This window comes from Poecilia mexicana, unplaced genomic scaffold, assembly GCF_051168715.1.
Source record: "Poecilia mexicana isolate PSO_F unplaced genomic scaffold, ASM5116871v1 scaffold_21, whole genome shotgun sequence".
Taxonomy (NCBI): Eukaryota; Metazoa; Chordata; class Actinopteri; order Cyprinodontiformes; family Poeciliidae; genus Poecilia; species Poecilia mexicana.
The window spans coordinates 23,420,564-23,437,646 of NW_028263390.1; the positions used below are offsets into that span (position 1 = coordinate 23,420,564).

The window sequence follows — 17,083 nt, forward strand, 5'->3', positions numbered from 1 at the left end:
ATCGGGACCTAGAAAAACATTCGAATCCTGTAAAAACTCGTAGAAAACATAACGTCATAGTTCTGCATCTCAGCAGTTTGAGTCTGGGAGACTAAAGCTGCCAGATTTATCCATCAACAATGAAGAGGCCAAAACTTCCTGCTTCCCTTCCTCACAGATATTTTAGACTTTATTTATTTCTAAAATCTCAAACGACTCATTTTGAGAAATATTATATCCAAGGATTTGTTTTCTAATATATGCCATTAACTGCAGATCTTCCTCAGATTTTATTAAAGTTTCATATTTTGTTCAGCAACATTTAAATTTGACAATGATGTTTATTTGCTGCCAAATTTTATTTTTCATCCAAACTCATTAAAAAGCCATAAAAATAGATTTGTTTTCATCCCAGATGAGGATGTTATAATAAATACACATTTCACCTATAGCTGGGATAAAAAAGACAGAAATTAAATTCTAAGTTTTATTTAGACATGCAAAATTAGACTATCTGAAGGAAAATAAAAAAATTAAAATTCAACCCTAAAGAAACACCAAACCAATTTTAATTTGACAGATTTTCACCAACAAAGTCAAACTTATGCTTTAATATACCATTTTATTTTATACATCTACTCTATTCCAGATTGTATTTCTCTTCTTGTTCTAGATGTTTAAATGTAGTTAATCTATAATGTTAAATTATCAAATTCTATTACAAAAAAGACTTTATTTATTCCAAAGGAAAATTAAATGATATAACTCAGATTGATGTTGATGCTGTGGGCAGGATGAAGCTCCAGCAGCAGTCAGCGTTGCTAGTTCTCAGGGGAGGCCTCTGACTGAAGGCAGCAGAGACGTTGTTCCACAGTAAAAGGTCCTGGATGACATCAGCTCTGCTAACCCACCTCCTTTGCTTTTGCCGCTCCTCTTTAAGTCTCCTGCTGTTTGTTCAGAGATGCTGGAGTAGGGGATAAGATCCTTAGCTTCTGCTATGCAGCCATTAAAGCTCCTTTTCATCTCCTCTGGGATTGTTTGGGTCTTATTTGTATTTTACTAAGCTGAAACAAATAAAGGAAAATGTTGATGCATGTAAAGCTTCTGCAGTCGGACTGAAAACAACCTTTTTATTTAACAAACACTTTAAAAATTCTGTGTTTCAGTTGAATTATGAATTATTGAGACGTGAAACTCTCCACAGCTCAGTTCAGAGGCTGTTGGTGTTTTTTCACCTGGCGAACTTTCTGTTCCCTCCAAGTCAAATATTGACCTGGAATATTCCAGTAAGCATTCGCAACATTAGCAGCGTGTTTGTTGTTGACTGAAGGGTCCGGTGGGATCCAGTTAGACGGCTGGTGTGAACATTCAAATGAGATGAAGCCGACCAATCAGAGCAGAGCGTGGATGGGTGGCAGGTTAATGGAAAAAAACAGATCATCAGCTGTAATCTGACAATTCTGGTGGAAAAAGCAGAATTCAATCTGATTTACAGTCAAGTCCAAGTCCAACTCTCAGCAGCGACACCTAAAGTTTGAGAAGAGAACTGCAGCAAGTGGGAAAAGTAAATACAGCAGGAGCTTTGAGGAGCTCATCTCTCTGTTCCTGTCACTAAAGTTTATTAGTTAGTTTTGGATTTTAAGGTTTTTCTTACTTTAACTTAAATCTACCAGTTTTAACTCTGATGCAGCAAAATAAAAAGAAAGAATGCAGCTTTTATTGACAAAAGAAGCAACATTTTAAATAAAAAAATCATTTTTTCCTGCCAAATTATTCAATAGACATGTGGGCTCAAATATAGAGACTTTTATAGTGTTTAATCTGTTATTATAGCCCTGATCATTTATGGAGCTTATTTATATATTATGTGAACTGTGGGTGCTTATGTTAGCGTTAGCTATTTAGCATTGAGATGCTAATTTAGGCTAGCATAGCTTCACTGACAGGCTAACTCCGTCCAATCAGATCGGGTTAGAAAGCAGGAATGAACGGCAGTGAACGGAGAGAAGCAGCTTCGTCCTCCATGTTTTGTGCATCAGATTTACAGACGTACCAGAAACATCCAAATATAAAAGTTCTGGGAGGAACATTTTTAAGAAACACATTAAAATCCATGTATTTAATTTATCAAAATGACTGTGTTAAAATCCAGATCTTTATTTAATTTCAGATGTTTGCGTTTAGGAATATCAATGAGTCTTTAAATGGCTTGGAAAGGCCAAAGTGATGATGTCATAGCTTTGTCAGCTTCTGATTGGATCATTCGTAACATCAGTTAAATTGTGCTAATTTTTTTTAAACAGAGGAACCTGCAAGGAACTAGAAAAACTTGAAAATTGCTGAGCTTGACAGTTGAAAAATTCTCTCCAGAAAAAGACATTTCAACCCGGAAAGACTGAAAGACAGAGAGAGAGAGAGAAAGAAAGAGAGAGAGAGAGAGAGAGATTAGAAAGTTTAATTGATGAATTAAAGTCTTTGGCGCTCGGATCCAGCAGGAAGACGCGGCGCTGGTAACGGCTGTCAGAGCCGCTTTTTCCCCTTCGGGCTGGACCTGGTGGTGGAGAGGAAGCTGAAGACTGAACGGATGTTGAAGAATTACGAGCTGAAGGTGGAGGAAGGATGGAGCTCAGCCAAGCAGATGAGCAGCTGGACCGGATCATGGGTGACGGTCTCCTGGAGGGGGAGACCGTCACCCATAGGCTGGAGTCGAGGCGCAGGAGGAGATGATTGGCTGAGATGAAGAGTCTTCCAGTTTGAATTTCCGCCTTGGCCTCATTCTGAATTTAGAAAGGCAAATTTTGCAAGAAAAAATCTCATTTTGAAATTTTCTAGAAAAAAAAAACAGGATAATTTCTGAGTTTGAAATGTCAAAAATTGTGTAGAAAATATTCCAAAATTTTTAGATGAACCTTAGAAGTTTTCTGGAGGGAAAACATGGAAATTTCTGATCTTAAAAAGTCAAATTTTGTAGAAAAAAAGCTGAAAATGTCAGAAATGTTCTTGGAAAAAACGTAGAAATTTCTGAGTTTGACTACAAATAACTGCAGATGCAGATTTTTCCATAATCTGGTACATCGCATCAAATGGCGACATTCATGTTTGTGATTAACATAAACCATAACATGATTTCATCCTAATTCAGATTAGCACCAAATGCTAATCTGAAGCCATCCAGAGTAACTTTTAGCAATTTGGATGAAAGTATCACTTTAATTTAAAAGATAAATTTGAGACCTTTTGTGTTGTTTTCTCTCTGATTCTCCTGATTTATGAAGATCTGGTCTGATTTCTTGTAGCCAACGTTTTTGCTGCAGCATCATTCGGTTTAATTTGATCAGAGGTTGACCTTCAGCAAACGATGAGCAGATAGCCGATCAGGAAGGTTCATCTAGAACAAACAGAACATTTAATCAGTCCACAGATCAGCTGTGGACACAGAGGCCCGTTTCAGGCCTTATGCAATCGATTAGAGCCTTCATCTTTACGGCCGCATGAGGACAGGCAGCACACCGAGCACATGACACAAACCGTCTGGTTTATCTCATCAGCTAACAATCCCACATCAAAATAAAGGGATATTTCACTAATTTGTTACATGCCAAACATTTTTATGGTTATTGAATATTCTTTGAATATTTTTGTTCCTCTATAGACTAAAAGTACAAATGTTCACAGACTGGGTTTTAAACTAGTGAAGGAAAAACTAAACTAAAGGCTGTTGTTTCCTCTGATTGGGTCACATGTTCTGCAGGCCAGGAGCTCCGTGCAGCTCCGCGCAGCTCCACGCAGCTCCGTACAGCTCCGTGCAGCTCCGTACAGCTCCGTGCAGCTCCGTACAGCTCCGCGCAGCTCCGCGCAGCTCCACGCAGCTCCGTACAGCTCCGTGCAGCTCCGTACAGCTCCTCGCAGCTCCACGCAGCTCCGTACAGCTCCGTGCAGCTCCACGCAGCTCCGTGCAGCTCCGCGCAGCTCCGCGCAGCTCCGTGCAGCTCCTCGCAGCTCCGTGCAGCTCCTCGCAGCTCCACGCAGCTCCGTACAGCTCCGTACAGCTGCAGCCTGCAGACACTCATCAGTCTGAGTTCAGGGAACAGCAGAGAAAAGTTTCACCCAAATATGAATTAATTTCATGTGTTTTTGATCAGCAGATGGAGAGAAAAACAGGAACTTTAGAAATTAGCATTGATAGCTCAGATTGGTTCTGATAATGAATCTCTAACTAAACGAACATTTAGATGATCTGGAACAATTTAACCTCTGGACACTGTAAAAACCCACTTTCTCTGAGATTTGGCTGCTTTTCATTTATTTATCTCTTTTTGCAAACAGTACTCATAAAAATAAAGCTCCCTGTAGCCAGTCTGGTTATTTTTAATTTCTGGCTGAATTTAGTTCAAATAAAGATTCTTAAAACTTTATGTATTTTAACTGAGTTGAATTATGTTTGAAAGAAACAACGGGAAACATAATTTCACCTGAAAGTGGCCTAAACAAAGCCCAGACACATTTAACTTCATGCATTTAGGAAGTTTGTCTGAAATGGTTCTGATTTTAAACTAATCAATCGTTAAGTGAAACTGAACTCTGAGAAGAAACGGTTGGTTGAGTTTTATTTTTTGGCTAAATTCAGGTATTTTCATTTATAAAATTAAATAAATCTTCAGCCTTTTATAAAATGTAGGAATCAGAGACCCTGAGAACAAACACTGTTCTGTCTGAAGATAGATCATTTACTGAAATAAGACAGATTTTAATCAAAATGTCACATTTAATATTTTCATGACACGGCGGAGCCTCCAGGGGGCGCACGCAGTTCAGCCGGCCGCCTTTCAGATACAAGTTAATCTGAAAACCGCAGCGTCCAAATTAAGCAATCATAGAAAAATTCTGTCTGAACTGAGCAGACTAAAATCTCATTATCTAAGAATGATTTTTAAAAAAAACAATAGCAAACATGTTTTGTGTAGGCCACAGGCCTATAGCAGGTTCACTGAAGCATAATAAAAACTGCAGCAGCTGCTGCCCTTTAGATTATATCAGTGTTCATATTATCGGCCATCTTATCGCTGATTATTGTACCAAATTATTTGTATTTAGTAGTAAACTGCGTCTCTGTGCTGCTGAGGGGATGGAGGCGTCTATGGAGCTCCACATGTTAAATCCTTCGTTCCTAATAAATGACGCGCAGATCAAACTTGCTAGCATCCATTTGGATTGTGGGAAATGAAGGAATCTGAGAAACGCAGGCAGTCGGGAGATTCAGCTGAACTTGGGAATACAGGGTGTGTATGGCGTCCATGTTGTGTTTTCCTGTTGATCTGTCAGGTTGGGTCTCCACTGGTTCTGCCCAAACTTTCTGCTTGTGCTGCTGCCTTGGTTCTGATCCGCTGTTTCCTCATCCTGCCTGGACCAGAACCAGGCGGTGAGAAGATGCTGATCTAAAAAAGGTGATACTGAAACATTAACCAGTATTGATCATCTGCTGCCGGTAAGGATCAATAAATTGCGTCACGTTGGACTCGTTCAACCTGGATCTTTGCTCCCAGAGATCCAAAGCTCAGACCCGGACTCGGATAAAACCCGGAGCGCTCCAGGGCTTCGGCACAGAGTCTCCTGTCCTGCAGTCGGTCCAGGTCTCTCAGTTCTTCAGTGAAGATGAAGTCCAGTTTGTTCCTGGTGGCGGTGCTGCTGTGCGGTCTGGTCAGCGCTCAGCAAGGCGGTCTGCCTGAGCGGGTCCAGAAGCTGGAGGCCGACAACGACGTCCTGAGTCGGTTCTGATGTTCTTCCTCAGACTTTAGCTGATTGTCTGTTGGACTCCCAGATGTTTGAGTTTCTCTAACTGACCTTCTGACCTCCTGCAGCCAAATCCAGGGTGGCGTTCTCCGCCGCACTCGTCGACACCGACGACTGGACCACCAAGGGCCCGCTTGGAGCTGATGAAACTCTGGAGTTCAAGAGAGTGATCACCAACATCGGCAACGGATACGACCCAGCAACAGGTGGGCAGGGAGTCACTAGATTAGGGTTCGCAGGAAACGCTGAAAACCTGAATGCACCACGACCCTTTATCAGGAAAATGAGTCATTTTAGTTCATTTAGGATCAGAAACTTTTCTCCAGCAGCTCGTTAGAATCAATCAATCAATTTTTGCAGCACATTTCAGCAGCAAGGCAGTCATGAAAACATAAAACATCATAAACTCACCAATCAACATTTTAAAAAGCAGAAACAGACATTACATTTTGTCTAGATCCACCAATAAATGATCAATAAACATCAATATGTTGATCAATGGTCCAGTTGTTACGGCTCAGAGGAAACTAAACGGTTTGGAGCTCAGTGTTTCGGCTGTTTTACAGTTTTCTGGAAGTTTGTGGATCTTTAATGTGTTCTGGTTGATTTGATGGTTCGACAATCATCTGGTGAATTTGGTAACCAGGACCAACTAAAGTCCAGCAGCAGTTTAAATGTCTTCCAGAACCAGAACCACTGACCCAGATTCTCTTCCTGCAGGCGTCTTCACCGCCCCGGTCAAAGGTCTCTACTACATCCGGGTCTCTGGAGTCGCCGGTCCGAACGGTGAGCTGCACGCCGGGGTGAAGAAGGACGGAGTGAACATGTTCGCCATCTACCAGAAAGCAGGAACCCAGGCCGGCGCCTCCAACGCCATGGTGCTGGCTCTGGAGCAGGGAAACCGGGTCTACGTCCAGCTGTGGGCCGGGAAGACCATCGCTGACCAGGGCCGCCTCAGCACCTTCACCGGGTTCCTCGTCTTCCCCATGTAGGCCGAGCCGCAGATGCCCTGAGCCTCCAGGAAACTCTGCAAGAAAATCATCACAACAAGTTCCATCGTGCAGAGACCGATTCTGTCCTGGAGCCGAGCGAAGTAACAGAAATAAAACCTGTTAAAAACAACAACTTACTGCTGGTGGGTTTTCTTCTTCAGAAATCAAAGGGAAACTAACAGGAAGTCAGTAAACAGGATTTACAGATAATTATTCCAAATTTGGACAGGAGTAAATTGGCTCAACTTCCTTCCTGAGAGTCTGATGAAAACCTGAGCAACATTCCAGGTTCTTTTCTTCCTTTTCCAACATTTTCATCATAAAAACCATCAATTATGTCCATGATGTGAAGAATTATAAGAATTCTGATTAAAAACACACCAAATTCCCCCAAAATGATTCTAAAATAAGTTTTAAAGTTTTTTCTACATCAAAGTTTCATAAAAAGTAAAATAAATCAGCATGTTCCCAAAGATGTTTTATCAAACTTTATTTTTTAAAAAGGACAAAACTGAAAGAGAAGAGATTTCATTCATCACACTCAAATAAATGACAAACTTATTTTATTTTAATTAGTTTGAAATGTTTCATATTTTAACCCAGAGGAGTTTCACCTCAATCTGCTGACTTGCTCTGTAAACACTCTTTAAACATTAAATACAATTGTTTTTCAATTTCTGAGGTTTCTTCTTTTTTTGCCATCATAAAAATGTCACGTTCTAAATAAACATATACTTTTAATCAATACATTTGTTTGCATTTGATAAAATAAAGCTTTATCAGAATGAATTGAGCTTCCAGCTAAAGAGTAAAAGATAAAATCTGATTTATTTTCTGCACAAAATTAATTTATTCCAACAAATGTTAAAATATGCTGCGATGCAAACAGGAAAGTAAATCTTTCTATTTATTGCTTATTTCAGATAACAGTTTTCAGTCAGGGTTTATGTCTTTTTATTTTGTGCTTAAAAAGCAAATTTCTCAACAAAATAAAAAATAGATCAGCTTATTTTAAATAAATTGATTTTATGCATTAAGTTGTGAGAAGTGCTATAATTTCTCAGTCCCCGGACCCGGAGAAGTCCGCCTCTGTCCGCCGGCCACCAGTCGCCACTTCCCGGCCTGCCGCGCTCCGGTGGGTCGGCAGGTTGGACGGATCCTCCGCGGTGACAGCCGCGGGCTCGGTGGGAGTCACGCCCGGAGACGTGACGCCCTGCGCGGCCAGATGAGCCTCAGAGGTCCCGGTGGAGGAAACGTGGACCGAAGTTCTGTCAGGTTTAATATTTTCCTGTTTTCTGCCAGTAAAGTTCATAAAGTCCTTATCATCATCAGACAAACAATTATTATTGCAGTTATCTGTGCCGCATTTCTTCCCGGTTTTTGTATCCCTGGTTCCGCTCCTGGTCCAGTTGCTGCTCGGACCCGGCGGTCCGGAACCGGGCGTGGGTCTCCAGAAGAAGCCGTAGTAAACAGCCAGGATGACCGCGGCCAGAGACACGGCCAGGACGTAGCCCAGCACCGTGGCGAGTCGCACCCACTTCCTGTTGGCTCTGGCCAGCAGCTGCGCCTTCTTCTCCCCGGTGTAGGTGGCCGGCTTGCGGCGTCCCGCGGGGCCGAACCCCGCAGTCCAGCTCTTTTTCTCCCGCATGCTGTGCGGCGGCGGGCGGTGGTCACGGAGACCCGGTCCCTCCAGGGGCATCCATCATCCCGCTCTGGACCCGCAGGAGGCGCGTCAACAGGTTTTATACTCAGACTGTGAAGCTGAAATGGGTCAATACGAACCGGAATCCCACCAACTCTTCAAAATAAAAGTTCTTTGCTTTTTAGTTACCAGTGGTGTTCCCTGCATGTTTTAGTTCCCTCCCTGGTGGTAGCAGCTCAATGTTCTCAGGCCTCTAATGAGTCGTCATTTGATCCAGGTGCGTTAAACCAGCGAGAACTAAAAGATGCAGGATATTGACTCTCACACCACTGAAGTAAAGCGATGCGAAAGAAACAAGATGGCGGCAGGTTTTAGGTTAGCAAAGCTGCACCTGAATGGAGAACAAGACTTCCGGGACAATGTCCTGTAGAGCAGAGGTTCCCAAAGCGTGGGGCGCGGTCCCCAGGGGGCAGCAGGAAATTCACAACAGAGAAGCTGAAAAATGACACAAACAAAAGTTCTGAAATGGCCTAATCAAATCTCAGACTTCAGGTTGATTAAAACGTGTCAAGTTGCTGTTAATAAAGTGTTGTTTTTTTTTAGGTTTAGATTGACAATGAACTTGGAGACGACTTATTGGTGCTCATCAGTGTTTATTATCATTTCTCCAGAGTTACATCAGTACAGGTTCATGTTCAAACTTTTATTTTGAAGGGCTCATTTAAAGGAACTCAACAAGTGAAGCCATGTTGACTTTCAGGAGATCTACCTAGCTAGAAAGTGTTGATCAAAGTGCACAAACAAACAATAACATCAATTATTAATTAATATTTTTATAGATATTTATGAAATCAGAAAGTTTTAATTAATTTGAAGCTAACATCTTTTGCTTAAAATAAACTCATTTCATTGTTGTGAAGGAGGAAACGACAGCAGAACTCAGTGATGTTACAAAGCATCAGCAGCAGCAGGTTTGGTTCCAGAACCATCTGAAAAATAAAAACAGATTGAAATAAATCAGTCAAAGCAAACATAAACTTATGCTGTAATTTAATGAATTAAAGTTTGCTGCTTTTAAATCTAATATTATTGAATAAGGAGTTAATCCCAACTGAAGGAAAATCTCAACTTCATGAACTTCATAGTTTCTTATTATGTTGAGTAAAAATGATGCGGCTCCTTTGATGAAAATATCCACCATTAAATACACGGATGTGTTATTTTTCTTTAACTGAATTCAGTTTCAGGCTGAAACTTGAAGACAAAAGAAAAACAAATAAATGAGCAACGATCAAATTTCTGGCAACAAATTCAGAAATTTTGTGATTAATTTAATATATTTAGAAGGAAAAATGTGGACTTTCTCTGATGTCAAAAAGTTGTACATTTGCAAGAAAAAATAATAAATGTTTAATGATTAAATGCATAAATTGATTATATTAAAACTAGAATATTTTGTGACTTTATAAAGTCATAAATTTGTAAGAAAAAACTGAATTTTGCTGAGCTTGTAAAGTCAGAAAATATCTCAAGTTAAAAATCATTAGTTTAATTGAGACAATTTGATTTTTTTTTTCTTGCAAATTTAGGACTTAGCATCAGAAAACATCCCAGTTTTAGCCTGTAAATATGTGAAATTAATGTCAACATTTTAGTGTTTACTTGACTGAAATTTATTCAGCTCTGGCCACATTATTCCTCTTTGGTGATCTACAACGATTTACTTTACAAGCTAAATATTTAGCTCAGACCTAAATATGTAGCCAGGAACTTAAATATTTAGTTAGCAAGCTAAATATTTTTGGTCTGAGCTACATATTTAGCTTGGCAAAATAAATCTTTGGGTTGAAAATTAAATGTTTAGTTTGGAAAATAAATACTTTGTTTGGAACTAAACATTACTTCAGTAAAACAAATATTTAATCTGAATCTTTGTTTTCAAACTAAATATTTAGTGCAGACTTAAACATTTAACTTGGAACCAAATATTTAGCTTCCTATAAATTTTTAATTTGAAAGTTAAATATTTGGCTTCCAAACTAAATGTTTAGCTTGTTTAGTTTTGAACTCTGATATTTATAAATGTATGAAAAACAATGTGAAAATAATTTGCGGCTGTTTGCAGGAACTCACCTGGCCGGTCGGCCTCCTCAGTCGTCCAGTCCCTTCTTGGAGGATCCGTCCCGGGTTTTGGCTCTCAGCTTGTTGACCTGTGACTCTGCGATGTCTGCTCTCTCCTCGGCCTCCTCCAGCTCATGCTGCAGCTTGCGCAGCTTGGCCATGTTGGCGTTGGCCGCCTCCTCTGCCTCCTCGGCTGCATGTTTGTAGGACTTCACCTTCAGCTGCAGCTTGTCCACCAGGTCCTGCAGGCGCGCCATGTTCTTGCGGTCCTCCTCCGTCTGGTAGGTGAGCTCCTTGACGCGACGCTCGTACTTGCGGAGAGCCTTGACGGACTCCCCACCCCTCTTCTGCTCCGCCTCCAGCTCGTTCTCCAGGTCTTTGATGCGAGCCTCCAGCTTCTGGAGCTGCTTCTTGCCGCCCTTCATGGCGATCTGCTCGGCTTCGTCCAGCCGGTGCTGCAGGTCCTTGATGGTCTGCTCCATGTTCTTCTTCATGCGCTCCAGATGGGCACTGGTATCCTGCTCCTTCTTGAGCTCCTCGGCCATCATGGCGGCATCAGTGATGGCTTTTTTTGCCTTCTCTTCGGCATTGCGGTTCTCCTGTATGGCGTCTTCCAGCTCGTTCTGCAGGCTCAGCAGATCGGCCTCGTGTTTCTTCTTCTGGTTGATCAGGCTGGTGTTTTGGGAGTGCAGCAGCTGCATCCGCTCCGTCGTGTCGGTGAGTTCCTGTTCCGCTAGCTTGCGACTTCTTTCCGTCTGCTCCAGTGCGGCCCTGACCTCCTCCAGCTCTGCCTGGATCAGGTTACTGCGGCGCTCCAGCAAACCGATGTTCTCTCTCAGGTCATCGTTGCCATGTTGGGTGTCGTCCAGCTGGAGCTGAGCGTCTTTCAGGAACGCCTGAAGGGTCTTGACCTGCTTCTGGGCGTCTGCCGCCTGCCGGTTGGCTTGGCTCAGCTGGATCTCCATCTCGTTGAGGTCGCCCTCCATCTTCTTCTTGACTCTCAAAGCCTCATTTCTGCTCCTGGTCTCCGACTCCAGAGAAGACTGAAGGGACTCGAGCATCCTTTGGTAGTTCCTCTTCGCCTGCTCCATTTCCTCGTCTTTCTCAACCAGTTTACGCTCAATGTCAGCCTTCATTTGGTTGAACTCCATCTGCGCTCGCAGGATCTTGGTCTCTTCGTGCTCCAGTGAGCCTTCTGCCTCTTCCAGCGCCGACTGGAGTTCGGCCTTTTCTTGCTCCAGCTGCTTCCGGATCTTCTCCAGCTCGTGAGCGCTGCGGCCGCCCTCCCCAAGCTGTTCAGTGAGGTCGGAAATCTCCTCCTGGAGGTTCTTGTTCTCTCTCTTCATTGTCTCAAGTTGATCCAGGGATTCCTCATAGGCATTTTTCAGCTTGAAGAGCTCAGTGCTCAGAGAGCGAGCTTCCTTCTGGGAGGCCTCCAGTTCACACTGCGACTCCTCAAACTTCTGCTTCCACTCTGCGAGGATCTTATCGAAGGTTCTTTGCTTTTTGTCCAGTGCTGCCGAGGCTGCATTGGATCTCTCCAGATCCAGCATGAGGTCTTCAATCTCATTTTGGAGGCGGTGTTTGGTCTTCTCAAGGGAGGAACACTTTGCGTTCACAGCCTCGATGGCCTCTTCGGCTTCCTGTAGTCTCTGCACCAACTTCTTCTTTGCCTCCTCCAGCTCCTCCGTTCTCTGGATCCCATCTGTCTCATACTTGGTTCTCCACGCTGAAACCTCCGTGTTGGACTTAGATAGAGCCCTCTGCAGCTCAGCTTTAGCTTCCTGCTCTTCTTCAAACTGTTCCCTCAGCAGATCGCAGTCATGCCGAGCAGACTGCAAAGCATGTGCGAGGGCATTCTTTGCCTTTACCTCCTCCTCCAGTTGTCTGCGCAGGTCTTCCACCTGCTGGTTGTACGAGTTCTTTCCTCTGGTCAGCTGTGAAATCAAGCACTCCTTCTCCTCCAGCTGGCGCCCCAGCTCTCCGTTCTCGGTGAGCAGTTTGGCCTTCTGAGTTGCCAAGTCGTTGGTGGTCCGCTGAGCCTCCTCGTATTTGCTCTTGTATTCATTCATATTGTCTTCCATTGTGCGGCACATCTTCTCTATGTTGGATTTGGCCTTCACCACACTCTCTATGTTGGAGGCCAAGTCGTCCAGCTCTAGTTTCAGCTCTGTCTTCTCTTTCTCCAGTTTCTGCTTCACGCGCTGCAGGTTGTCTATTTGTTCCCCCAGTTCGGCAACGCTATCGGCATGTTTCTTCCTCAGCGTGGCGGCGGTGGCCTCGTGTTGGAGGGTTGATTCCTCCAGCTCCCTACGCAGCTTCTGAAACTCAGCGTCTCTCTTCTTGTTCATCTCCACCTGGGCTGACGTGGCTCCGCCGGCTTCCTCCAGACGTTCACTGATGTCCTCCAGCTCACGAGAAAGATCTGAGCGCTGCTTCTCCACCTTCGCCCGTGCTGCACGCTCAGCATCAAGCTCTTCTTCCAGCTCCTCAATTCTCGCCTGGTTTTCTTTCAGCTTCTTCTGGAGCTGAACCGAGGCAACCTGCTCATCCTCTAGTCTTGAGTTGATTTGACTCACCTCAAAGTCCTTCTTCTTGAGTTTCTCCTCCAGCTGCTGCTTGTCATTCTCCAAGTCCATCAGAGTTTCCTGGGTCAGTTTCAAGTCGCCTTCAAGTTTCCTTCTCGACCGTTCCAGGTCCATTCTGACCTTCTTCTCTTGTTCCAGTGAACCCTCCAGATCATCCACTTGCTGCTCCAGTTTTGCCTTAGCTTTCGTCAGGCTGTTGGCTTTGTCCTCTTCACTTTGAAGGTCATCCAGTGTCTGCTGGTGGGCCTCCTGTAGTGCTTTTTTCTCTTTGGTCAGCTTCAGAATGTTCTCATCCTGAGACGCCATCTCTTCCATGAGGTTTTTCACCTTATTTTCTGTAGCATGCTTCTCCTTTTCCACCTTGGCTAACGTTAGCTCCAGGTCATCGATGTCCTTTTTCAGCTCAGAGCACTCATCTTCAAGTTTGCGCTTCTTGGCTGTAAGATCTGCATTCAGCTCCTCTTCATCCTCCAGTCTTTCATTCATCTCTTTCAGCTTGGCCTCCAGTTGGATCTTACTCTTGATGAGTTGTTCACACCGTTCCTCTGCATCTGTCAGAGTGTCCTGTTCAGACTGTATCTGTAAGGTCAAATCATTCTTCTCTTGGAGAAGAGTCACTATTTTCTCTTCGAGTTCCTTCCGCCGTCCTTCGGATTTCTCCAGAGCCTCCTTCACCTTCTTGAATTCGTCCTTTATGTTGGCCATCTCCTTCTCGGCCTCGGCGCTCTTCAGAAGTGGTTTAATCTTAAAGAACAGCTTCATCCAGGGCCAGTTCTTCACACCCAGAAAAGATCGGAGGTTCCACTGAATGACCATCAGGGAGTCCCTGCGCTCCACAAGTTTAGCAAACTTCTCCCTCATCAGGATCCCTCTGGCATTGGCCTGAATCCTGGTGATGATCCGAGAGAGTTGCTCATCGCGCATCTCCTCAAGTGTCCCTAGCAGGCCGGCTTTGAAGAAGACTTTTGTGTGGCCAAACTTGTACTGGGTGTGGTCAATGTCGAGAGATCCCAGCAGCTTTTCGGCGCTCTTCTTGCAGTCGATGAACTGTCCTTCTGGGATCGCAGAGGCATTCAAGATTCTGTAGCGTTGCTTGAAGTCGCCATAGAGAACCCGGTTTGGGAAACCCTTCCGGCAGATCCGGATGCCTTCCAGGACGCCATTGCAGCGAAGCTGGTGCATCACAAGGCAGTTGTCCATGACCCCTGGAGTTTTCCTCTCATTAGGAATCAGACAACGGACAAAGTGGGGATGAGTGGTCTTCAAGTTAGTCATCAGCTTGTTGAGGTTCTCCCTGTGGAGAGCAGACACTGTCTGGAATGAAGAACCTTTCTTCTTCGCTCCTTTGCCACCTGATTTTTCTCCACTATCAGCTCCTGAGTAGCTTGAAAACAGCAGACTCAGCAGCTTTAGAGAGGATTTCTGGTAAAGTCCAACCACAGTTTCATTCAGAGGGTCTTTATTTTTGACCAGCCAGCCGCCGATGTTGTAATCGACTGTACCAGCATAGTGAACCAGGGCAAAATGAGCCTCTGATTTCCCTTTTGTTGCCCTCGGTTTCTCAAACATCTTGTTCTTTCCCAGATGGTTATCGTAGAGCTTAGCCTTAAAAGTCTGGTCACTTGCTTTGGGAAACATACACTCCTCTTCTAGAATCGAAAGAATCCCCAACGGCTTCTCAATCAGGTCAATACAGGCCTGGAGATCCATCCCAAAGTCAATGAACTCCCATTCGATCCCCTCTTTCTTGTATTCTTCTTGCTCCAGGACGAACATGTGATGGTTGAAGAACTGTTGCAGTTTCTCGTTTGTGTAGTTGATGCACAGCTGCTCAAATGTGTTGAAATCAAAGATCTCAAAACCAGCAATGTCCAGCACTCCTATGAAGTACTGACGGTGCTGCTTGGTGTCCAACGACTGGTTGATTCTCACCACCATCCAGCTGAACATCTTCTCGTACACTGACTTGGCCAGTGCACCGATGGCATAGTAGACTTGATCCACACTTTGGCCCTTGGTGACATATTCATTTCCAACCTTCACTCTGGGATGGCACAGCCCCTTGATGAGATCTGCAGAGTTGAGCCCCATTAGGTAAGCTGATTTATCTGCAGCCTCGGTACTGTCCGGTTCAGCTTGCTCCTCGCGCTGCTTCTGTTTGAACTTCATGTTGCCGTAGTGCATGATGGCACCGGTCAGTTTGTAGACAGCTGTTTTCTCCTCAGCAGTGAAGCCAAGAACATCGAAGGCGCTGTCTGTTGCCATAAGCTCCTCAGAGTCGTTAATGGAGGCGACCGTTACCTCTCCTTGGGAGATGTAGCAGTAGTCGTACGGGTTGTTGGTGATGAGAAGCAGATCCAGCAGCTCAGGCTTCTGGTTGGACAGGATCTGGTAGAAGATGTGATAATTCCTCTCAGCCTTAAGCTGGAATGTAACACGGGACTTCTCCAGCAGGTACGTCTCAATGTCGGCCGATGACAGTTTCCCACTTGTGCCAAAGTGAATCCTGATGAATTTTCCAAAACGAGACGAGTTGTCATTTCTCAGCGTTTTGGCGTTGCCAAAGGCCTCGAGTGCCGGGTTTGCCTGGATGATTTGATCCTCCAGAGTCCCCTTGCTGCTGTCCTTTTTGACTCCGCCTCCAACTGCAGCGATGCTGGCGAAGTACTGGATGACCCTCTTAGTGTTCACCGTTTTTCCTGCACCAGATTCTCCGGTGATGAGGACAGACTGGTTCTCCCTGTCGGTCAGCATGTATTGGTAGGCATTATCGGAGATGGAGAAGATGTGAGGGGGCGCTTCGCTCCTCTTCTTACCCCGGTAGGCTGCCACCACTTCCGAGTCATAGACTGGGAGCCACTTGTAAGGATTGACGGTGACGCAGAAAAGCCCAGAGTAGGTGTAAATCATCCATGCGGCGTAGCGCTCTTTGAGGTTAAACAGCACCGCCGGCTCATGGAGGAACGTAAACATCGCCATGTCTTCGATTTTATCGAATTTGGGCGGATTCTGGGGATGAACATCCGAATCCTTCACCGTCACTGTTGTGCCATCTTCCTTCTTGACGGTCACCGTGTTTCCTTCTTTGCTGATGATCTGTCCTTTTATGTACTCCACTTTATCATCCACAACAAAACATTCAGTCTTGATGTCAAACGGTCTGGTCTGAGCCTCCAGGCGCTCCTTCTCAGACTTCCTCAAGAAAGGGGCAGCCTTCCCAAACTCGGCCATCAGAGCATCACCCATGGTGGACGGTAGACAGAAGAACAGCTAGAGAACAAAACGTTTCACTTCCACTCCCTCTGCAGAACTGCAGCATGGTGAAGACGACACAGATTTATAAATCCTCCCTTTGGACCAAATTAGGAGATATCTGGTGAGACGGAAGCAGCTGCAGATCTAAATGTGTCTCTGAACGCACCATGAGGGCAGATTCTGGACCTTTGGGTGTTGCAGTCCTTTTGAGGTGAACCAGAGAATCGCTGCTTATCTGCCTGCTGATAGACGGTCTTCATTTAGACTCCAGTGTAGCTCTCAAACATCTCTAGTAACTACAGAACAAAACTTGATACAAATGTTTTGTACAAATTCTAAAGCTTTTTAGAATTTATCTTTCATTAGCTACTATTAAATCTTCCAAAAGTAATTTGTGCAAACTGAGATTTAGATTTCAAGAATTATCTGGTTTGTTTTGACTTTTTTATGCAACTTTGATTAATCACATTTCCATGCAAAATACTATATGAATTAAAGAAAATGACCTCAAATAATACAAAAATATTCTTGTTTTCAGTTTTTCTTTTATTTTACAAAATTTAAATGAACTGCATTGAATCTAAAGGACATTTTCAAAGATACTTAACTTTATCCGATCATCATTTTTCTATTTATTTCGGTGGATAAATGATATCAACACAGAAACCAGAATTAATAATTATTTTTTCTCTGCTCTTTAAAATTGTATTCACTTT

The 17,083-nt window shown here is 43.9% G+C and overlaps 2 protein-coding genes and 1 pseudogene across 2 annotated transcripts; 1 reads left to right on the forward strand and 2 right to left on the reverse strand.

Moving 5' to 3' along the window:
- Nucleotides 1-5,587: 5,587 nt before the first annotated feature.
- Nucleotides 5,588-6,894, forward strand: LOC106914503 (complement C1q-like protein 2). The gene is made up of 3 exons (XM_014981328.2): nucleotides 5,588-5,743; nucleotides 5,838-5,975; nucleotides 6,490-6,894. The coding sequence occupies exons 1-3, from the start codon at nucleotides 5,632-5,634 to the stop codon at nucleotides 6,759-6,761; spliced, it is 522 nt and encodes a 173-aa protein (XP_014836814.2). The 5' UTR covers nucleotides 5,588-5,631; the 3' UTR covers nucleotides 6,762-6,894.
- Nucleotides 6,895-7,234: 340 nt separating this feature from the next.
- LOC148153161 (uncharacterized) lies at nucleotides 7,235-8,504 on the reverse strand. The gene has a single exon (XM_088002123.1). It carries the CDS (start codon nucleotides 8,458-8,460, stop codon nucleotides 7,822-7,824), a length of 639 nt encoding a protein of 212 aa, XP_087858249.1. The 5' UTR covers nucleotides 8,461-8,504; the 3' UTR covers nucleotides 7,235-7,821.
- Nucleotides 8,505-10,544: 2,040 nt separating this feature from the next.
- Nucleotides 10,545-16,358, reverse strand: LOC106914498 (myosin-6 pseudogene; annotated as a pseudogene).
- Nucleotides 16,359-17,083: the final 725 nt, after the last annotated feature.